Source organism: Pavona decussata, unplaced genomic scaffold (assembly GCF_977016875.1).
Source record: "Pavona decussata unplaced genomic scaffold, jaPavDecu1.1 SCAFFOLD_270, whole genome shotgun sequence".
In the NCBI taxonomy this organism is placed as follows: Eukaryota; Metazoa; Cnidaria; class Anthozoa; order Scleractinia; family Agariciidae; genus Pavona; species Pavona decussata.
The window spans coordinates 247,076-270,099 of NW_028145672.1; the positions used below are offsets into that span (position 1 = coordinate 247,076).

General features: G+C 39.2%; 3 protein-coding genes across 4 annotated transcripts in view; 2 read left to right on the forward strand and 1 right to left on the reverse strand.

The window, feature by feature from the left end:
• The first annotated feature begins 56 nt into the window (after nucleotides 1–56).
• LOC146455718 (uncharacterized) lies at nucleotides 57–3,635 on the forward strand. Its single transcript, XM_085093939.1, has one exon. The coding sequence runs from the start codon at nucleotides 2,186–2,188 to the stop codon at nucleotides 2,936–2,938; it is 753 nt and encodes a 250-aa protein (XP_084950065.1). The 5' UTR covers nucleotides 57–2,185; the 3' UTR covers nucleotides 2,939–3,635.
• Nucleotides 3,636–7,357: 3,722 nt separating this feature from the next.
• Nucleotides 7,358–9,291, forward strand: LOC146455719 (uncharacterized). Its single transcript, XM_085093936.1, has one exon. It carries the CDS (start codon nucleotides 7,486–7,488, stop codon nucleotides 8,533–8,535), a length of 1,050 nt encoding a protein of 349 aa, XP_084950062.1. The 5' UTR covers nucleotides 7,358–7,485; the 3' UTR covers nucleotides 8,536–9,291.
• A 1,738-nt stretch (nucleotides 9,292–11,029) lies between these two features.
• LOC146455720 (adhesion G protein-coupled receptor L4-like) overlaps nucleotides 11,030–23,024 on the reverse strand; it is an 82,171-nt gene continuing 70,176 nt past the window's right edge. For both annotated transcript variants that reach the window (XM_085093867.1, XM_085093868.1), the window contains 11 exons: nucleotides 21,338–21,432; nucleotides 20,458–20,736; nucleotides 19,846–19,995; nucleotides 18,985–19,245; nucleotides 17,714–17,896; nucleotides 17,044–17,238; nucleotides 16,161–16,323; nucleotides 15,461–15,597; nucleotides 14,251–14,511; nucleotides 13,512–13,575; nucleotides 11,030–12,099 (listed from right to left, as the gene is read on the reverse strand). In XM_085093867.1, the coding sequence (XP_084949993.1) occupies nucleotides 11,966–12,099; nucleotides 13,512–13,575; nucleotides 14,251–14,511; nucleotides 15,461–15,597; nucleotides 16,161–16,323; nucleotides 17,044–17,238; nucleotides 17,714–17,896; nucleotides 18,985–19,245; nucleotides 19,846–19,995; nucleotides 20,458–20,736; nucleotides 21,338–21,432 (1,922 nt within the window). In that variant the 3' untranslated portion in view covers nucleotides 11,030–11,965. The remainder of the gene's footprint in view (nucleotides 12,100–13,511; nucleotides 13,576–14,250; nucleotides 14,512–15,460; nucleotides 15,598–16,160; nucleotides 16,324–17,043; nucleotides 17,239–17,713; nucleotides 17,897–18,984; nucleotides 19,246–19,845; nucleotides 19,996–20,457; nucleotides 20,737–21,337; nucleotides 21,433–23,024) is intronic.

Here is a 23,024-nt window from a genome sequence, read left to right on the forward strand (position 1 = left end):
TGTTAAGGGACGCGGGGGCCGGGGGTGGGGTGAGGGGGTAAAAAAATGGGTTCCTGACATTCCAAATGCCGATACCGACACTTCGACTTTAGGCTCAGATCACATAAAAATATAGGAGCCTAACAGGCTAAAGTACATAAAAGAATTTCCAGTAGTAAAAGTGACGTGAAGTTTAAGTCTTTTGGGGTGGGGTGGGGGAGGGTGTTCCACCAATATGGCCGTACACGGCAATCTAACTTAGTGTTAAGGAGCTAATGGAAAAAATTTTGTTTGCGATCACCAACATAAAAGCGACTGAGAAAGGTCTTCAGCGAAAGCTTGAAAACTACTAGTCGCGTCGAAATTTGGACCCGTGCTATTTTTCTATCCACGCGCGCGTCGTGTTTCCGCGTTGGTGGCGCCCGCGACATCGCGTGTCTTGTCCCCTGTTCATTTCTCGACATTTCGCTCAACAATCCGGGACGACAAAAGAGGAGTATTCTTCACATGTCTAACAAAAAAGAGCAACCAACAGATTGAAATTACTTTCTTAATCGTGGGGGACTTCAGAAAGAAATTGGACACATCAACAACTGCTAACAGAAGGCTCGTCTGCGCACAGAAAGCTCAATTTTTTTCCGCCCACTATCGTCCATTGACCTGTCCTTTGCAGTACTTCTCACTTTACTGTACTTCTCTGCTTTCTCCTCTAATTGCTTACCCGGGTATGAAAAGATAGTATCTTTATCGTAGTTCAGATATACTTATATCGGTTTCAAGGTGGTATGCCAGCCAGGCCAAATGGGGGTAGCTCTCTACCCTTGCAGATTAAATGGTTTGTTTCTCGCTCTGAATAGCTATTTCTTGAACTCACTTATTTGACTGTCAAATAACAATACCCATTGTGCAGACTGTTACGAAAATCAACAATAGGGCTGGCCAACGCAAAGTGTAGTGTTTAATTGTGAAGCTAGACAAATTGCATCACAGTGAAACGTCTGCATGAAAGATGAAATGAAAGCTGTGTGTGTACGACCGGCTGAAGTCAAACTCAGAGCAGTGTCGTGTTTGAAGAGGTTTGACTTCACATCTAAGAACGAGCGGCTTCCTTTTAACGCAACAATCTTGTTTTCCGGAGTCAACAAACAATGTAAACAGATAACCTTTATCACATTTTTCTTGTACACCGATTTTGCAAAACACTAATTAAATCTATTTCTTTTCGCAAGCGAGGGTCACGGATGGAGTTCACTTACTGTTGAAAATCAACTGTTCTTGAAATATGGGTACCAAACTTGCTGTTTATTTAATCAATATTATTTGTGTATACACCACTCAACTGCAAAACTTTTACACTTTCTGAGTTTCATTCTATTCCTGCTTATAGCAACAAACAATTCATCAGCAATAAATACTCCCCAACTTTATCAGTTTCCTCTTAATGTAATTTGGTTGTTAGGCAATTTAAGGCCGAAAATATGAAAGTCTCTCAAGCTACATTCAAAGAAGCTAAATTGTGAATATCAAGTCAGCTATTTAAATTGAAAGGCCTCAGTCAGATAAGGAAAGTCAATAAAGTTTGCAGTTAAAGTTCACGGAAGTCAAATTAGACCAAATTATGCAGCCGTTGAAAAAATTAAGTTCTGTAGCAACTTTGCTTCTGTTCTCGAGAGGTAAAAAATAGACGCAAATAGCCGAGTTCACGCTGTTTTCTCCATTTTATTTTCTTTCTAAAGAAAGAGGGATACAATTAAGAGTTGTTAAAGTCACGTTTTGTTTTGCTATCTAACCATTAACCTTGACAAGGTAACTTAGATACCCGCTATGCGGGAATGTGCGATTCTGCTCTTCCTGTAAGCGTTAATTTGATGTTTTGAGTAGCGTTTCGTAAAGAAATCCCCTCAGACGTGAATGTTTGTGTGGAATAGTTAAATTTTAAGGCGGTTTCCGGTGAGACGAGACAAATCTCTCGCACAGATTTGGTATCACAGAAAGAGGTATCTTCACCTCTCTTTCATCAATCATTCGATAGCGAATAACAAAACCAAGGAAATTGATTGGTTGATAGCAATGAGGCGTGCTGATCTTTTAACTCCGTAAAGTGGATGACAATTCATTACAGCCTTGAGCGTGACAAGACAGCGAACGATTGCCAAAATATCTGGGCATCGAAAATCCAATTTGGAAGCTTTGGCTAAGTATTAAAATGGCGTGTGTAGCGGCTAAGGAACCGCGAAAAAACGTTGCGGCGGGCTTGAATTCCGTCCGAGTGAAAATGAACGCCATTGTAGCGAGCACAAGAGAGGAACACGCCAGAGAGAAGCGAGCGAAAGAGGCTTCGATCGAAGTAAATTTAACAGAAGAACGGGCACTGAGCAGGAAAAGGAAAATTCTCGACCAAATTGCCAAGGCTGAGAAAGACATGGAAAAAATCGAGATTCAAGAGAGCTACTGCAAGGAGCGGATGTATTTTGCGAATCAGAGATACGAAGAAAACGCTTACACGAAAGAGTTCCTGGAGAAAAATAAAGTTGACGTCGGGCCCATAGAGCAAACTTTGGAACAATACCAAGAGAAAACGAGGGCTACTGTTGACGCTATTGCGAAAAAGCAAAAGGCCATTCAAGTCAAAGAAAAGGAAATTCTGGCGGCTGAGAAACGAGAAATGTTAGCTAAAGAACACATTGCGAGAATGGAGGAAAAATTGCGAGCTGTCGAGCGAGCAGGAAATAAGTTCGCGACGAATTATACACCGATGAAGGAAAAGGAGTATTTGGAAAAATTGGATGAGGTAAGAGATAAGATTGCTAGGGCTGTGGCGAAACGAAAGAAGTTTGAAAAGAGAGCAGACGCATTGGAGAAAGAAACTATGGAGTTAGAAAAGAAAATCATTCTCATGAAAAAGCGAAATGCTGAACTTAAACAAACCACAAATGAACTGAGAGGTTCTCGAGTGTGACACATGCACTAATATTACAATGCTCTTGATGATGTTTGAAAATTATAAAACAATTAAAAGGCAGACGAACTCTGATTGGAGCGTATTTATGTAGTTTGTGATAAATATGGTTTCCAGCCGACCATAAATTTAGTTAAGAGCTTTATTAAGTGAGCGACCAATATTTATTGTGATAGTTTTAGTGTTATGTCGAATGAAATGGAATAAATTTTCAAACATCTCTGTGTGTCATAGGTCAAGTTTTCAATTTCTTTATGTTTTTGCTGTTTGCGGGAAAAACAATTTCTTTCTTTTGTTTTCAAAACAAAGGTAGGTTTTACTTCAGTAGTTTTCCTAAAAGGTTAAATGACTTACTTTAGTCGCGTGTACTTGCTTCAGAAAAGAAAACATCGATTTGACTAAACTGATACGACAAATGGACGCAGTCACGCAAGCCTACTTGATAGTTCCTAAGAGTTACTTGTAACCAGGGGTAACGATAAGAAACTTTAAAAACAGCCTGGTTATTACTTATGAATATCATCGTTTTATGTAAGCCGATTATTAATTTTGTGAGGATTTTAGTCATGGAGCTTATAAAAACAGATAACTTTTTCAGCACTTGGCGTTCATAATTTGGGTAAAACTTTGAGATAGGTTTCACCCCCACCACTTGTCAATTGAATGGAAGATAATAAAAAAAGATTATTTATCTAAAGAGCGGATCATTACCTTCTTATCTCATTTTTTCTTTCTTAGGCAGGCTAGGAACACGCACTGGAATTAAACGTCTCAATTTTAAAAGCAAAACAAAACCGCATAGATTGCCTATACCATTTTGAAATAGCGCGAATTCGAGTAAGCGCAGAATTGAGGCAACGCCGGAAAGTTTGTTAAGCTGAATGCTTTCTATGTAATGAGTCGAAAACAAACAATGTGTTATATAGAGTAGACATCCAGTAGATTTGGCTGATCACGCTTGAGAACTGTACGTTTTCAAAGAACAGTTACGTCGTCAAGGTCCTTGAGTAAATCCATGTTATTAATTACCAAATTCCAAAACTCATTTGGAGTAAAAGAAAATGATGTGGGAAGACGTCTCTGTCCCGAGCAAAATGTCGCATTTTTACGTTAGTGCTTTCAAAATGTTTTCACAACAGTTCAGGCAAACGGAGCATCACAGAACACATTCCGCGCCAAATATGAGATACTGGCTTTCAAAATGACGGATGCCCTGTACTCCCCTATAAGAGCCATATAAGTGTGTGCGGCGTTAAAGAGTATGGTTTTTGAGTCTTTTTGTGCTAAAATAGAGTACAGATTTTGACTATTTTGGTCTGGGATAGGGTAGGGCTGGTCTAGAACTGGAATTGGGTATGGTTTTCACAAGTAAAATGAGCTCAGAGAGCATTTTACACGACTCCTACTCACATTTTCAGTTTGCCCATGGCTTTCGACTCGGTTTTTTGACCAATTTTGCTCAGTTCTTATATTTATTTATTGTAGCGTGTTAACATGATGATTTGTTACATTTTCATGGTCGACTGATGTAGGTTGTCGATTTGAGGGTCTCGACTGAAAGAGGATAAGGGTTTCAAGAAGTGCGTCACTCACAGGGTGGGTACTCCCCGAAAATTTGTATGGGTGGGGACGGATGTTGAAATCACCGTAAGCGTAACTAAGTTTTCTCAAGAACACGACATACACATCAGATATTTATCTTTGGGTTGCATGAGGTCAAGAGTCTACTTCAGAAACAGACGGTTAACACGTACATTCGCGTGTTGATCGCCAGTACCGGTTACGGTCAAGACAAACACGCTTTGAAAGTACAGACAAGCCAAGCCGATTCGCTCTGACGGAGGGAAACGTCAGCAGTCGAATCTCTTTACAGTAGCCGAATAACCTTATGAACTCTCTTGATAAAACCAAACAGACTATAGTTAGCTTTTGCTACGAGACATTTTCAGTAAAAGTAGCTATCAGGATACCCCATCAGTTTAGGAAATATCACAGTGATTCTAATCGTATAGCCTTGCCAACGGTCTAACCCCTCGTCCAAGAAGGCCTGATACTCGGGTTATACTCGTGGTAGATGGACAACTGGCCAAAGGGGAAGGCACAGTTGGGTGGGTAACTTGTTCTTCCAGAACACCGAAAGTATCTGGAGACCAGGGCAATAAATGGTGAAGTTAGATAAGACGATCATCCGTTTAGTGAATAATAGCGATTACCGAAGCTTTACAAGCCAGAAACCTTTAGAACCGGCAAACTTCGGCCTGGGAGGGGAGGGTGTTTCTTTGACGCTATGAAGCGTGGTACTCAAACCCCTTGAGGAAGCTGCCCTGCCAATTCCCTTCCTACCCCCCAACGGCAGTGACATTTGCGGAAAAGATTTTGAATTTCCCGAGTTTTAATATCCTGATGTACCGTAAGTATACAATACCCGTCGACGATTTGACAAGGACATGATACTGAAGGGACATGAATGAAACGCTCCTTTCCCTACGATGTCTTCGGGCGACTTGCCAGCCTTAATATCAAAATGGCTAAAAAAGAGAGAAAAATACAGCTGACAGCGGTACCTCTGGACACTTTGTCGGAGCGTTATACCATGACGATGCACCACGAGATTTCGCCCTGCGGTTCGCTTATGCCAGCTGGAGATGGTTCCGCGCTGCTTTCCGATCACCCTGTCCCCGACAAGACAGCGAGGGAGAGAAAAGTCGGCCCCTAGGCCATATGAGACAGATCCCTTTCGTTGGCACCTCAGTTCCACCTTACTGACTTAAACAGAGATTCAGTCATGTATATATGTGACAATGTAGTAATTTTGTCTTCCATATGGTACGTTTTGAGGTTTAGCATGCGCACAGGCTAAAAAACGATATAATGACAGAAGGATGACTCGTGGTCAAACGTCAAACGACCTGTAGTCTTGGAGGTACTGCTAGTTTTGGACTCCTTTTACCTTATTTCATTCTTACAATTCATTTTTTTAATTGCCGTTTTCCCGAATACGATTGCTCCTTCGTCACTCGAAGAGCTCTGTGAAAGCCGTTGCTGTTTTTCTGTTTTTGGCTATTAAGTCGACACTTATTACTGTGCCATGTAATGAAAATGTGCCACGTTTGTTACTACAGCAACTCAGATGCTAACTTTAAGGGACAGATGCTACCTTTATAGACGGTATAGCACGGCTGCCTGCTGCAAAAGTTGCACGAGTTCGGATTTGGAGGCAGTCTTTTACAGTGGTTTAGCTCTTACCTGATGGGTCGCTACCAACGTGTAACAGTGCTGGGTCAAAAACCTCTGATACTTTGCCTGTCAGCTCAGGAACACCTCACGGCTCCATTTTAGGCCCGATGTTATTTTTCACCTACGTAAATAACTTGCCCTATTCGGTCCTGACGAGCCATGTTGCCATGTTTGCCGATGACACAAAAATAAAATGCTGTGTACCTACAAGCTGACTTGCTTGCTGGCTAGTTGACAGGCATCACACTCACAGCTGGCTGGGATTTTCATTTCTTAAAAGTCTTGCTCGCTGGCAGCGAAGAGCGAGTATTTTTTCCCCAGGAACGTTAAATAGTAACTAAGATTGACGTAGGGACACTCAGCTAGTGTTTAGTGCAACATACGATTAATTTTCTCTAAAAGGGTCGCTGGGTACTTCTGATTACTGACTATAATGATAATCAGAATAATAATAATAACAATTTATGATAATAATAACAAATGTCTTTATATATATTCATTCAATAAAGTATATTACATATTGAAAGTCATAAAATCAAGTATAAGAACGCAGTAATATTAAACACAAACATAATCAAGCGTAATACAAGATTAAAACAAAAAGAACGAATTATACTACAAACTTATACGCTGAGGATTAATCTATTAATACGTCTATTGAAGCCGAAATTTGAATAATTCTCTTAGGGCGCTACCTTAATATTGAATAGCTGACGAAGGCTATGCTTTCGGTACATGTTTTGAGGCTTGTCTGTGTTCGACAATATTATCATAAAATATACGCAATTGATCTGGAGTATGATTGATTACCCTATAATTTACTCGTCAATATTACAACAGTTTGGACAAAAGACGCACGCTTCGTTGGACGCAAGACAAAACTAAACAACATATATCAATATTCTTGCACAAATAACGCTCTATTCGAAAAAGAGTCGTCGTTTTAGACCATTTTAAAAAGTATGTGAGAATATAAAACAGAATAAAGTGTACAAATTGCGGCTACTGGTGTGGAATTAAAGTTTGCCTTCATAGAACAGCGAGGCGGCGTAATTTCGATATTATTGGCAGTTTTTTCGCTAAGACAATAGCGAAATGCCAAACCCGTATCATCTTTTGTCCAACAAATTTTAATTGAGGTCATTACGCCATCAATTTAATAAAGAGTCGAAGCCTCTTGGGAAAAATACTAATTTTACTTAAGACCGTATAAAGTTTAAGGTTAATTACACTAAGTCGCCTAGGCATTTGTTTGTCAAGCTGGTAAATCCGCAACCAATGCGAAGGTTTTCAAATTTTTGTCCTTTTCGATGGCAGCGTTGCTTAATAGCTCTAAAAGCAGTGGCTCTTCTGCGGCCCCACGCGGAGCAGACATGGCGAGATCTAGAAACAAGTTCCTTCCCTCGATTTTCGAGGAGAAACAAGACGATAAAATCCAGGACTTTCGTAAAGCACTACAAATAAGTGAGGACGAAGAAGACGAGGTGGAGTTAGCTGTTCGTTCAAGCATTCACGACGGACAAGGAGTCGATGAAATTGTTTTGCAAGAACAACTAGGTCCCCGATGCCGAACGGGAAACATCAAGCGTAAAACTCTTGTCAGAAGCTTCTCTGACAACCGCATGGAGCATAATAACCCTTGGCGCTCCAAACGCCAAAATTCCGCCTTTGTCGGCGGGAGCCGTTTGAACTCTAGTCTTCTCGCAGGTAACCGATCTTTTGGACAGCGCAAAATAACCTCTCCTGGCGTGAACAGGGGCCGATCAATGGATATGCCGGAGGTTATAGATCTAACCAATCCTGAAGAAGTAAAAAATATTGCGAAGCGATTCTTTGAAGAGGAGCTCAAGATGGATCCGTCGGATCCACGATTTATCAAGCCGGAAGATTTTATCGCAAGTTTACACTGGAAAGCTGAGAGAAAGTTTAGTTACGGCGAGTTGTGGCACCGTAGACGGAATTCTTTGCCGCCTACAGCATTGTCAGTGAACAGTCCGGATACTTTCCCTCCCCCTGCAAACAATTTGAGCAAAAAGCTAGCGCCTACCATTGTGAACAAGACCAACCAGGGACAGGGAGGCTTGTATGAAAAGTTAAAGCCCTTTCCTCAACTTGGATCTAAGTACTTTGAAGTTTGTTATTCCAAACCAAAAACGGCGGTGCATGGAAATACAGAGATTAAGAAAACACTTACCACTTCGTTTAAAGAAGAAAAAGACTGCGGCTTAAAAAGAGGCCGGCAGAGAATTTTGAATCCGATCAAAAGGAACGTTCAAAAGTCAAATAATCTTTTGAGGTGGAGAGCACAACACCAGAACAAGATTCTTGGAAAAAAGCAAGTAGAAGAGAAGAATTACTAAGGATCCATTTTAATTTCACTGGTAGTCCTTCAGCCGAATACCGGCACCGTTTGCGACGTCTTACATGGTTGGTCGAGAGGACAAAAGAACAACAGAACAATGTTCCTAAGCTTAAAAGACAACGGAGCTGTAGGTTATCAGGGTCCAATAAAAATAAAGCTTTTAAAAGGTGTATAGGTCTACTGCACCATTGCAATAAATTGCAGGGCCCCGTGAAGGGCTTTACCGTGCATGGACAAAACGGCTGGCTTACAAAATATTAAGGAAATACTTTAAAAGCCTGCTAGTGCATATTTAAAAGAATGTAAGCCCTTATTGGAGAGAATTTTGTGTTTCAAAAGTGATCAGGTTTCGATAGAACAGGAAACCCCAAGTCTTGTTTCTTCTCAGAATAACAGTTAAACGACTAATTTTAATGTTTGGCGGAATTAAATATTTCACAGTATTGGTTTTTTAAGACATGTTTGAGAAATAAAAAGGAAATATAAGTCTGACTGATAGGTGTCAGTCTCCTAAACAGACGTCTCTTTTTTTGTTATGCAAATTAACGCGCAAAGGAAGATGGGAAACAGTTCCCACAATCCAATGTACACCGCATTCGACCAAAGGGAGAGGCCTGGGAACAAGTAGATTGTAATGTCTTGCAAGGCTGATTACACGAAAGGGAAATACATTGATTCCAATATTTTGAAAGGCACCAACTTTCTTCTTTAGAATATTTCTCGTAAAAAAAACATGCAGTTACTGGTTTTGTATCGTCTTAAGGACGGTGCCTTCTATTGTTACTGCGCATACGTTCTGCGCATCGCGAGATACTCGGGTTTCCTATAGGTGATGCCTACTAATACAGGAATATTTTTGCGCGGTTTAAAACTATACGGAGAATGGAGAACTTACCAAATGTCGTTGGCATCTCAAAAGAAAATTGGGGGTAACCATGCATTTTTCAGAGAAAATCAAGCTTCAATTTAGGAAAAAATCCCATACATTGCTTTATATTTTGGCACTTTTTAGAGATATTGCTGCTTAATTATCTCTGAAAAATGCGTGGTTACCCCCAATTTTCTTTTTGGATTCCAATAGGCCTTGCTAAGATCTGCTTTTCCCGCATAGTCACAAGCCGCACAAAAATACTTCGGTATTAGTAGGCACCGTCCTTAACCGACAAAGACAGGCATTAAATTCAATTCAATTCAATTTTTATTTTTCACGTATACAACGAGATTCAGTACAATACATAAAAAACAATAAACATTTACATTACAAAGGAGGATTAAAAAGAATTAGGATAAATTTGCTTGGTTTAGTGTGAGCAGTGCCCAAAGGAGTATGCTGCATGCTGCATACCAGGAGAATATTGGAAGTGGAAATCAGTTCCAAGCAAATTGAAAATTTTGACTCCAAGAAAGATGAACAAAACATTTACAATTTGTGAACGCAAATGACGTAAAAAGTGCTCAGATTAATTAAAACACTCGTTTATACAACAAAATGTTTCAGATTACTGTTTTGTGTGCAAACGCCAGAACGAATCCTGGACCAAAATGCTTCTCGTTCGTCACGTGAACGGAAACTTTTCCTCTGGTGTAAACACAGTTTGAATACTAATAAGTAAGGTAAGCCTCGTCGTCAACAACAACAACAACAACAACAATAATTTTTATTTGTATTCTTGCTTTACAATAGTTTTTACAATGGCCTTTCTAAATATTAGGGAGTTTAGCAACGACGACGGCAACAGCAGCGAAAACGTCCCTATTACAACGAATTCGGGTTCTTTAAACGTCTTCGCAATTATTCCAACTCGTTTTAAATGTCAAATGTAAGTGAAATTTCCTGGAGTGGAATTCTTGGAGCCGCACCCAAGTTTAAAAAGAGAGAGAAAAATTCTTCTTCGTGTGTTTACATCCTTCATAAAACGTGCCATCAGGAACTTCACGTCCTAGCCGTGCATTAACAGCAAAAAAGATGTACCAAAAAGTGTAATGCACGTGCAGAGTTGACGTTTTTTGACGTTTTTGACGTTTTTTGACGTTCTTGTTGCCGTCACCGTAGTTATAGGAATTAAGGCAAGATCAGCACAAACCCACACAAAAGATATACATAGCTTCAAACAGACACATAAAAACAATAAAACTGGAATTTTAAATGAGACACAATTTAAAGATGTGCTACCTAGTGCTTACTGTAAAAAAGTTCTTGTACAAATAAAAGCTAGTTTATACTAATAGTAGCAATTTAAGAATATTAAAAATTTAAACTTAGTTATCCTAATTTACAACTTCTCCTCAAAAACGCCTTCCTTTGACATTACAGGGATTTAGAAAGTACAAAATTTGTCGATCGGCTACCTTACAATGCAGTTATAACACAAGTTGCTTAGTAAATGCAACTTTGAATACAAAAGAGGCACCTAACTAGTGCATTTTAAACAAAATACTAAGAATGTTGTACCGCTCCCAGATCGTTTGGAGGCCTTTTAAGCAGGCATAGTTGTGTAAATTAATCCAGTCTTATCTGCTCGAATATTATGGAGAAAAAAATGCTAGAGCTTAGGAAAGGTGTAGATCCGCTAAAAAAATGTAGAAGAATAGACCATTTCCGAGTTGCTTTGAACCTCCTTATGAAAGCGAGGCTAAGTGCGAAGTTTTTGTTATGAAAATTAGTTTTCATTCATATGCAAAGTTTTGCACTTAGCCTCGCTTTCATAGTGAGGTTCACAGCAACTCGGATATGGCCTATTAAGGAAACATTGAATGGGTAGGGAAGATAATCAGAAGTGGGGCCGATCACAACATGTAAAGGTCCGTTTAAACGGTTTCAACATTTTACCAACATCATACGTCGTTTAACAAAAGTTGAACGGATGTTCCGCAAATGTTGAACGGAGTGTTCAAACGGCTTCAACACCAATCAATATTTTTGATTGAGAACAAAGGAAATGTTGTATGGATGTTGAATGAAAGTTTAAATCGATTTAAATTTAATTCAACACGCATTCAACAAGCTTTCAACAATGTTGTACGACCTGTATGCGGGAAAAAGCAGATCTTAGCCAGGGCTAGTGGAATCCATAGGGAAAAATAAAACAAAATAAGTTTAAAAAGTGCTAAAATACAAAGCAATGTATGGCAATTTTTTCCCAAATTGAAGCGTTATTGTCTCTGAAAAATGAATGGCTACCCCCAATTTTCTTTTTGGATACCGAGAGCACTTGCTAAGTTCTGCTTTCTCTGCATAGTTTTAAACCGCGCAAAAATATCTCTGTATTAGTGAGCACTACCCACAGTATCTTGAGATGAGTAGAACGTATGCGCAGTAACAAAGGTAGGCACCGTCCTTAACCAAAGTTTCACCTGTAATATACTGAGTTCAGCCATCTTGGATTCATTATTTCGAGTGGGGCAACACGTTTTTTAAAGTAAACGTGTTATTCACTGTACGGGGTGAGGGGATTTAACTCCAGATCTTTATTCTCTTTGAGACTCGACTCTTCAGTTTCCTTTAGTTGTACATCATCATTTTGCTTCCCATTTTTTGCCCACTCTTTTTGTCGTTCCCTAACTGGAATGCAACATACGAAGTCAGTAAGATGTAGATAGGGCGGTTTTTAATCGAGTGTCGTAAAACCAAACCAAAAAAATAACTATGGCCAATCACAACAGGTGTAAACAGCGCAACGAACCAATCAGAATTCAAAGCAAATACAGGTAACAGGCGCCAAGCGCGGGAAAACACGTGCGAGCGAACGTAATATTTCTGTGTCGGACAAAACAGAATTTGATTATCGCCTCTTTTTCATTTTAAATTTACCGGGCGCCGCCATTTTGGATTTCATGACGTAATATCATTTATTGCACAAACAAACTTCTGCTTAATGACAATAGCGGCAACCGTCTGACCTCATAAAATCTAAAATGGCGGCTCCAGGGAAATAGAAAATCGAAAATAGGCAATAATCCTATCTATCTTTGAGCACACATGGATATCACTTCTACTTTTTACTCGGGCTTCCAAAGGAAAGCCCGAGGTTTAAAATGGGCACGAGTTTATTCTCCAGTCGCAAATCGCCCTCTGACGTCTTCTGCGCGTGCGCAAGGTTAAAAGAGGTCAGCGGAGCAAATGATCTGTTTACAAAGCTTCAGTGAAGCAAGCGCTTGATGTTGTATGTAGATGGCTATGCAGAGACCGCTGTTATTTCGACATTTGATAATTGTGATATCTTAGACAAAGCTATTTAGTTAACCGGAATTCTATACAACGATTCAATTGTGACAACAAAGGTGGGAAAAGACATGAGATCTCGCTATGCGAAGTATGTTTATTGTAATTATTCTCATGTGAGGATATGTAAACAGCGCAAAGAAGAAGCAAAAAGCTTAGGGACATTGTCTATGATATCTTCGTTCAAATACACCCAAATCCTCTAGATTGCATGCTTAAAAAAAGGCACAACAACATCGAAAGAAAACCGTTTGTTTAACAGTTTTTTTTTCTGTGTATTTAGGCAAATGGGGACACTAACGTGACATACCAAGTTCATTTCCATACGGAGAAGCCCGAGTACACGCAGTTATGCGTCTAGTTCAACTAAAATTTAGAATTTAGACACTATTTCAGACAATTTACCGTCAATTTGTTGTCGGAGTAGAGCTGCGAAAAGAAAACCTAAAAAAAGTTCAGGCTTGAACGGGATTTGAACCCATGACCTCTGCGATGCCGGTGCAGTGCTCAACCAAGTAAGCTATCAATCCCACTGGGAACTTGTAGAAGTAAAGAGATGAAGGTGAATACATGAAATTCATATATTTGAACTGCCGATGAAAGAATTGGGGTTCCTTATCGCAGCTGGTTAAATTGCGTACGTAGAAATAACTGCGATGGTCTATCACTACAGTGAGGAAAAATACGACATTAGTAGGCGAACTGTTACTTGTGTTTTACAGTAGCTAATGCAGATGGTGAAATTCATGTACCTTCGTTTCGAAAGTCACGTGCTTCTTTTCGTTTCTGTAGCCATAGTTGTACTGCGTTCTTGACCTGTTGAAATGCAAGAAGGGCTAGAAAAAGACTTCGCGCAAACAGTTTTGTAAAACTGAGCTTGAGAACTGAAGTTTTGCACATCGATTTTTGGCTACTGATTCAAACAGTCGCTTGTTAAAAACTGGATCCTTGTATAGTGCAATTCTAGGCATTTGATTGGCTTAGCAGCCATGGCATATGAGCCATTGTACGACAATTAAAATTGTCGCTATTTCTCCGGCATGGTGTAAGCGAAATCAGCAAGATCTAGCAATATTTCTTAATTGCTTTTAATAGAACAATTATTCCACTCGCGCTTGTTGGATATGAGATGATTTAAGCATACCCCAGTTACCGACTATTACGTAAACACGCAATCTGATTGGCTACAAAGGTGCCATCTATTAATCGATAGACGACACCTGGAGCTGGTCAATCTTTGAAAATGGCTTCAACTTCGCGTTTTCGTGAATTTCTAAAGACGACATAGAAAACGTTTTACAAAGTGCTATTCAAAAGAAAACCAATAAAGCCAGCGCAGAAAAATTTCCGAAACGTGCTCTCGTGTAATAATTGTTAAGTAAACATCAAAGAATAATAATAATAATCACCATCATCATCATCATCATCATCATCATTATCATCATCATCATCATCATCATCATCATCATCATCATGCATTTGCTTACTTGCCTCCCTGTCTTTCAAGCAGTGGAATATGAAGATCATCAATCCTTGTAGCGAATTAAAGATGGTAAATATGTACTTGAAAGCGATGGTATCTGAGTTGAAACTCAAAAGTCCAAACAGCCAAGTGACTCCAAGTAAGGGCAAAACGACCACGGATGCCTTGAGTCCAGCTCTCACTTTTACAAGCCGGTCATTGTCGCTCTTTCCGGCTCCTTTTACTCTCACAGTTACACAAATCATCAGAATGAATACCACGATATTTATCTGCGTGGAAAACAGTTCATGGGTCAGTCAATTCCAGCAGACCCGATCTAGACTGCAAGCAGTCCCTTTCTGGTTAGTCGAGAGGGGAGGGTGCGCTCACAGCGCAGCGAAACTGGAGCGAGGAAAAATAAACGAGAAGAGACTGGGGGAGAGGTGGGAAGGAAAGGGTCCCTTTCTTTTCCTTTCCCCTTTTTCCCGCCTCTCTCCAAGTCTCCCTTCGCTCGTTCGCTCCAGTTTTTTCGCGCTCGGCTATTTCGCGCGACCTCTCGACTAACCAGCAAGGGACTGCTTGCAGTCTAGACCCGATTCCGGGCAATGGTGAGGCATTTTACCAAATTGCCCGTCCTGGAGGTGGTGTATTAGTCTACCCCAGGGCCCGGCCTCATGATTTCACCGCTTAGTACCATACCATGCCATACCATACTTGTCTATAACTTTATTTCGGCACGATGGGTTTTTAAGCAATAGCCTGTGGCTTTGTTTTACAACCTAAAACATACGAATGCACTTTTAAAGTAACGCAAATAGTATCTACTAATAACACTAAATAAATGCTTATAATAATTGTACAGGCTCGGTAGACTGCCAAAAATGACTGAAGATAGTTAAAAATTAAGATAGTTTATTTAAAAAAATACATTACAGCCTACTAAGGCTGAATAGTGTGGAATGCACAATGTATAAATAAAGGATTTATACATAAAATACTTGTCATTTTGCCCTATACTAAGAACTCAAAAGGTGATAAATTACCCAATCAAAGAACGAAGGAAGGAAGGAATGGGGGTAGAGTTGTGATGAACGAAACGAATGAGCGGACCCCGGATAGAACAAAGTGTTGAAGAAATTAACGAACAAACGATCGATCAAACCAACAAAGACTGAATAAAAGAACTTGATCAAGGGTCGAATGAAGTCGACTAAGGCAACGCAAGTAAATTTGACTCACCAAAATTACGAGAAGTGCTGGCCCAATAAAAGCCCAAATGAGTCCGCTTTCAACATCAAGCCAGCAAACGTCTTCCTTACCGTAACCGCTTGTTTGAGTAGCTGCCAATGAGATTGCAACTACAATGGCTGGAAATCCTAAAAAATAGAGATGAAAACAAAACTAAGTTAAAAAAAAACTTTAACTGAAAGTTTAAGTACACATCTTATTGCAAACCGTAAAATCCTGATTTGATGTTCTGGGCTTATACAAGTTCGTATGAGGGTTTCGGGGGGCTATAAATAAAAGAGGTGCGGAGGGGGGAAGGATTTATAATCGGTATTAAACATATGCTTCGAAATGACACTATAAGAGATAAAGTAAGGCTAATATATAGCACAATCTAAATCCTTTTTTCATTTCTAACGCCTTTGAAACCACTAATTAAATTGAATTGAGATTTTCGTTCAATTTTTGAAGAAAAACAACTATAAAAAACTCTAACAACGCCCGTATAATCAATACAACTCTTATTTTTAATTCCAAGTTGTACGTAATGTTGTGAAAGTACTTGTGTAAAGGAAACAAGTTTAAATGGAGGAGGGCTTATATGGGACGGGGGGGGGGGGGGGGGGAAGGAATTAATAAGCGAAATATTCCTTTTGAAAGCAGGTAGATGAGCCTATGGGAAAGTAAGCAATATCAGTAAAAAGCCACCTACCCCATCCAAAAATGTAAAAGTACTGGATCTTGCTACTTAAAATGGATTTGGCCTGATGCGGTTTCATGACGTTAATGAATAATAGTAGGCCCTGGCACAGCATCCAAGAGAACAAGGCCAATAGGAAGTAATGCAGTGAAGCTGCTACCACAAGACACTCCACCTGAGAGTCACAGGGAAAACACAGAAGAGTTATTTTACATTGTTTTCTCAAACAGAAAAGTGAAGAGAGCTTTCTCCTCCATTAGTTATAACAGTAATAAAATCACTACATGGCTGAACCATTCCTTGTTCGTTTATAAGGCAAAATGCTCATTTTAAATCTTTATTTATCGTCGGGATTTAACATCTGATTGTACCAGTCCAATTCTTTTCTCAGGTTTTTTTAGTCGGCTTCTCGTTCCTAACCGCACATCGTCAGTCCATAGCCTATGGCCACTTGAGCATCGATACTGAGCATGCTCTGTAAACTTTACTGTGCTAATGACATAGCGGCAAAATGAGTGCGCATGCTCGTCACGCGTGAGCAATCTTACCGCGGCGAAATGGCGGCATTTTTAAAATTCCCACTGTTTGTTTTCATTTTGCGGGCATAAGCCCAAACCAAAATAGACAAAATTGCCGCTGTCAGGAAAGGTTCCTTCGAACTTTATCCACATATGTTATTGAACAAAAAAAAATACATTATGGTAACAGGTGAAGTTCGCACAACCTGTTATCGAGTTAGGACTTCTTATCATCGCCTTCTTAGTAGGTAAAGTTCCTGGAGAAAAATATTGTTGCCTCTGTGGCAAAACCCGCGAATGGTTGGTCGAGATTGCTTACCCGCGACGAGCATGCGCACTCATTTTGCCGCTCTATCTGTACCAATGAGTAGGCTTACTTTGTTTCTCGCTAATCCTTCAAATATGACAAGTGCACAAGTAATTGCGATTGCAGCACACAAGTTAAGCAGTACTTTTGTTCTCGGTGTCTTTAAAATTCTCCGGAAGAAGAGATTCACAGCCATGGTGATTACAACGGAAATTAGTGAAATAGAGCAGCCAATTATTGAGATGATTTCCAGTCCTTTGCTTACCTAAAAATCAAGCAATCAATCAATTAATTAATAAATAACTAATAATAATAATAATAATAATAATAATAATAATAATAATAATAATAATAATAATAATAATAATAGGCAGCTCGCGCTCAAAAAATCGCATGCGACAGTGGTAAGCCAAAGTTGTATCGTCTAAATTCTAAATCGGCCTTAATACAGTCAATAGGTGCATAAAAGCCATAGTATTAGCGAAATTTATCTCTATAATATTAACATTGTGTATAAAGTTTTTGGGAAATTTTCTGTGCATTGTTATGAGAATTTTAAGGGTTTTCTTGCGCTAAGAATTATGGGTAAATGGACCAGTCGCCATTTTTCTTTTTTTGTACAGTGGATGCCTTTTTCTCTTCCCCCCCTTCCCCTCCCCGCCAAAAAAAAAAACAAAACAGCAACGACAACGCGTAGGCAACTTGACAGCTTCAACAGAAATCGAGTTTCTCTTACTTACAGGCAAGCCATATGGATCCAGGAGGGCTCCAAAGATAGTCAGGTGATCACACTCGCATGTTGTCATAGTGACGTTTGATTTTCCTGGAACAAACTTGCAACCGCTGGAATTCCATATCGCAGATTCACCTGGTCGCCAGAAAACGCACTTCGCTTGTTGGTTAGCAACGGATTGAATGCTCATCTTGATACAAAATTAAATATTTCATAAGGATATAATACTAGTACAGTTAGCTAAGTAATACAGCAAACCTGCACAAGAGTGCTAAGTTCACTTGTTTCAACCGGTTTCCAAACACCGAGAAAAAAATAGGCGCAAATCAGTTTTTCAAGAAAATATGAAAACTAAACCTTATTGAATAGGCAATTTCTGGGTTGCTTTGAACCTCGTTATCAAAGGGAGGTCAAGTGCAAGGTTTTTGTTATGAAAATTAGTCATTCATTCCCAAATAAAACTAATTTTCAAATAAAAGGTTTTGCCTTACCAACAGCGGCAACAAGCCTTATTTTTCCTCATTCGGTCACATTACAGTAATTCCGGCCACTTAATTTATTATTAAAAAAGAGAGATGAGGGCTGGCAACCTGGAATAGCTATAGAGATATGGGCGATGCCTACTTTTGTTACTGCGCATATGTTCTGCGCATCTCGAGATACTCAGGTTTTCTATGGGTGGTGCCTACTAATACAGAGATATTTTCGCGTGGTTTAAAACTATGAGGAGAAAGCAGAACTTAGTCAGTGCCCTTGGCATCCAAAAAGAAAATTGGGGGTTACCATGCATTTTTCAGAGATAATAAATCTTCAATTTGGAAAAAAAAAAAAAATGCCATACATTGCTTTTGTGTTTTACTGTTGCTTAATTATCTCTAAAAAAAATTGCGTGGGTACCCCCAATTTTCTTTTTGGATTTCAATAGCCCTTGTTAAGACCTGCTTTTCCCGCATAGTCATAAACCACATAAAAATTCTTCTGTATTAGTAGGCACCGTCCTTAAAGGAAACAGGCAATCAGTTTTGCAGAAGTAAGAATACTAGTTTAGGTCGGTACGTACACACACACAAATGAAACACATTCGACACAAAACACACAGTAACCACCAAATAAGTGCTGTACTAGAAAAATAATACTATACTGTAGAATCAATAGGAGGAATTTAGAGCTAAGTATCGTAGCAACTAGCCACGCTTCGGCTTTCATGCATAATGAGGTTCACAGCAACTTGGAAATATCCTACTACATTGACAAATCTTTAAAACCTGACAGAAATACCTTTTTGTTCTGAAGTGCGATTTCAACGGGTCTGTCGAAAACGTCTGGCGGTTTAGGGGAGACTATGGCAGACACTATGGTTGTATCGACTGATAAAGGCTTGTCATCTTTGTCTCCAGTGTTTTTAGCGAGCGATAAAACATCATTTAACGTCAGATAAACCAAGGTTACGACGCTAAAATCTTGAGATGAACTGAAAGCTTGAGGGGGCAAGGTGATGGAGCTTTTCTTGTATGTTAACTTCAGGCCTTCGACCCTCACCTTTAATGGATGAAAAAAGGTGATATTGCAGGTAGAAATAAATGGGGAGTTTTTCGTTTAATCCGTCACATATAGTTGTAATGAAAAAATACAACGTACTGGAGGCTTACTTCGGAATAATTTAATCACAAAAGCTGTAGGACGAGCAAACCTTTGAACAAACATATTCCCGAAACATTTTACGTTTGAACAAAAATACAGCCTGTACATGTTATTGTCCAAGTATTTTCAATAATTAATCACTTCAGATAAATCTAAAATTAGTGTGGTTATAAGTTACTTTACGCCAAGAAAGTCGGCATATGAAAACACATTAAATTATCGTCTTCTTCAAACCGAATGACTACTTTTCGTGTTCTTTTCTCCTGGCTCTGTTTTAAATGTGTCCTTTCATTCGAATTAAAAATTCCAAGCAGATCTCTGTTCAATAAATTTGACATTTTACACAGCCTGTATCGTCTGCAGAGTGTAGTATTAAGAAGTATCGAGAAAAGAAAGCACTCAAAATTTACCAAGAAATCTTCCAAACGTTTTTTGTTCCAAGCCCAAAGCATTCAATGCTTCGTAGTTAAGTAACTAATGAAGGGGATTTGTTCATACCGGGCTGTTTAGGCCAACGCGGTCAATCCTCATTGCCAGGTTTCTTGTTTCAGTGGTTCTTGGTTTTGATGATCCGTTAAGTGTAACAGCTACTCCGAGTCCATAGTCATCCACTGCCTTGACTAAGATTTTAATTGTACCTTGACCAGCCTGTAGATACAGGAGATATACAAAAAGAATTCAAACATTGAAACCCTATACGAAGCAGATACCCCGTTCTCCCTGAAAGCTTTGAGACGATCTACTTCCGTGCACAAAATGGCCTTAAAGGAAAGGTTTTGGTATCTCGAGGCTACAGCTTTTACCTGATATGACCTTCCACTGTTGGGTTATTGATATATCATCTTCAAAAATAGTCTTTTCTTTCTCCAATTAGAATACAAGGTAAATACATGTAACCGGCGCCAAACGCGGGAAAACGCGTTCGGCCAAAACAAGATTAGTTTTGATTTGGATTCCCATTGGTTGAAAAAGTGGCGCGAATTTTGTTAACCAATCACAGGGCTTTAATTCATGCAAAACCAAAGCAAACGCGCAATTACTTTCGACACTCAATTGAAAACCACTCGAATAACCGCTAATAAATTCTGTTACCTGGCTCTAAAAACTTACTTTGTCCAGCGCTTTCCAGGTTCTCTTGTTCGTCGATTCCAACAAATTACTGGCCACTATTGCGAAATTCTCAAAATCTTCCTTTGAGCTCACATTAGCGGTATTGTTATTATATTCAGCCAATTTAACAAGTATATCCACCGCTGTTGTTAAATCCCGTGTGTAAATCTGCAACGGCCTCAGAGAATCATTCTTTACTGGCTGAGAAACATTTGCCAGTTGTGAAAGAACTTGTTGGGCATTGAGTGGTGACTGGCGATCTTCCATAATTGCTTCCATCTAAAATAAAACACGAGAAATCATTGGTGAGGAGAAAGACTACAGATTATACGATTCACATGATACTGAGATTTTTTTTTTTCACCAAGAGCAGTGGCAAATATATTGGTGTTGTTCCTAGAGATTTGAGAATGAGCTTTCATAGTCAGTAACTAAAACTATCTATACGTTTATACGAAGAAAGGGTAGAAACAAGTGTTCTGTCCTCCTTAGCTCGCTGATTTAATTGTAAAACTTTTGTGTATTGGAGGCTAAGAAGAAAAGTTGAAGTAATCGTTGTCATTTCCAGTACACATCGCTCAACTAATGATATTTATATATGAATTGTAGATAAAAGGGATTATAGTAATTTAGCTGACAGTTAAGCTGTTGAAAATTTACTGAAAAAAATCCATGCTTAAATAGGATTGAAACTCATGGCCTCTGCGATGGGTATCAATGCAAATGCACAACGTCGAGCTACAAAGGAGCTGACAAAATACGAGGTCTCCGTTCTAAATCTGTGAAACTCAGAAAGGCGTTAAATCATATGTGAACTTAATAATGCCTAACTTTCCATACGCCCTAAACGGTTCGATAAATGAATTTAAATAAAACGTACCTCATCATACAACTTTTTAAACTCAACAGAGATGCAGTCACTGTAGTTCGCCTTATTCCATTGTCCTTCTTCTGAACACTTTCGAGTCGTTGTTCCTAGAAAAAAAATGATAAATTAAAACACAGTCGATGCACTGTTGTAAACAAAAGGAGGAAATCACTAAACTCCCACAATTCAAACGCATTGCAACAGTGGAGCGAAGCATTTGCAAAAACACAGCCGTGATTTAAGTATAATTCAAGCCTATTGTTACTGTGACACGTTACATAGCTTTATAAACACAACACCTTGTGACAAAAACTAATAGCCGGGCCTGACGTTGCAACAACGATACAGAATGAAGCTCATTGCACGATACAAGCAATGATTAATTCTTGTCCTAACATTGCCAAATCTCAACAAGAAAGGCAATTAAAACTATCATGCACTTAAATGAGCCAAACCAGACTTCTCTGAAATGCTCTATGTGGCATCAAAAACACCGTCGTTGAACGCAGATATTAAGAGGACATATTTAAAATGAAGAAAATTCAAAATAGGAAAATCAAAACTCATCACAATAACCCGTGATGTTGAACATACGATGGTTAAATCCAAGACTGTATTAAATACCCAGACCCGCTACAAATATTTGAGAGTAGCACAGGCCTTTAAAAACCAATTTAGCTCTGGCAAAAACGTACTCGTGTAAGCTAGATTTAAAAAGGCTAGAACACACGCTAGGAAGTCAGTCTAAACCACAGGCAGCCCAAATTACAAAATTATTATTTTCATAAGAAAACTCGTACTGGCTTTTGCCTCGAAAGATTTTGCAAAATATATATTTTTGGAATTACCATTGAAGGAAAATTATTTCAGTGAATTAGAATCTTGTGATTTCGAAACAACATGGCTACAAGAAATAGCTCAGCAAACTCAAACACTACGTTATAAAATTGAGTTTTTCTGCCGGGAGCCCCCCTATGTACGGCCCTAGACTTGTAATCTGGAGTTCCAGGTTCAAGTCCCACTCTGACCACTGCCAAAAGATTGTAAGCTTACGCACCACGCAGTCAAATATGGCCCGAGTATAAGCTGAAAACAGCTTCTTGTTTTGAATATAACTTCTTATTCTGTGTGAACAACGGTGTGTTTGATGCCACAGAGGGTATTTCAGCTGGGTTTGGTTTCGCTCGTTGAAGTGCGTGATACTTATTCAACTGCCTTTGTTAAGATTTACGCAATTTGCGCGATGAGCTTCATTCTGTAGTTGTTGTAACTGAATGCCGGGCCCGGCTATTAGTTTTTGTCACAAGGTGTTGTGTTTCTTGGCACGGCTATTTGTTTTTTTGGTTCTCTAGTAATCGTTGTAGCGTGTTATAGAGCTATGCAACGTGTCACAGTATTAAAAGGCTTGAATTCTACTTAAATCACGGCTGTGTTTTTGCAAATGCTTCGCTCCATTGTCGTAGTGCATTTGAATTGTGGGAGCTCAGTGATTTCCTCCTTTTGTTTACAACAGTTCATCGACTCTGTGTTTTTAATATACCCCCGATGAAATATGGCAAAAATCACTCTATCTAAGTTCAATAGCAAACATTGTATTCTTTACGTGGGCAACTTCAAATGAAAGAATGTTCAGGTTGAGATAAAATATAGTTTGGAAGCAAGCACAAGCGATGAAAAAATTATTGTGAAAACATCCACT

Bases quoted from the DNA above. Each gene is read 5' to 3' on its own strand.
- LOC146455718 (XM_085093939.1), top strand. From the start codon at position 2,186: ATGGCGTGTGTAGCGGCTAAGGAACCGCGAAAAAACGTTGCGGCGGGC.
- LOC146455719 (XM_085093936.1), top strand. From the start codon at position 7,486: ATGGCAGCGTTGCTTAATAGCTCTAAAAGCAGTGGCTCTTCTGCGGCC.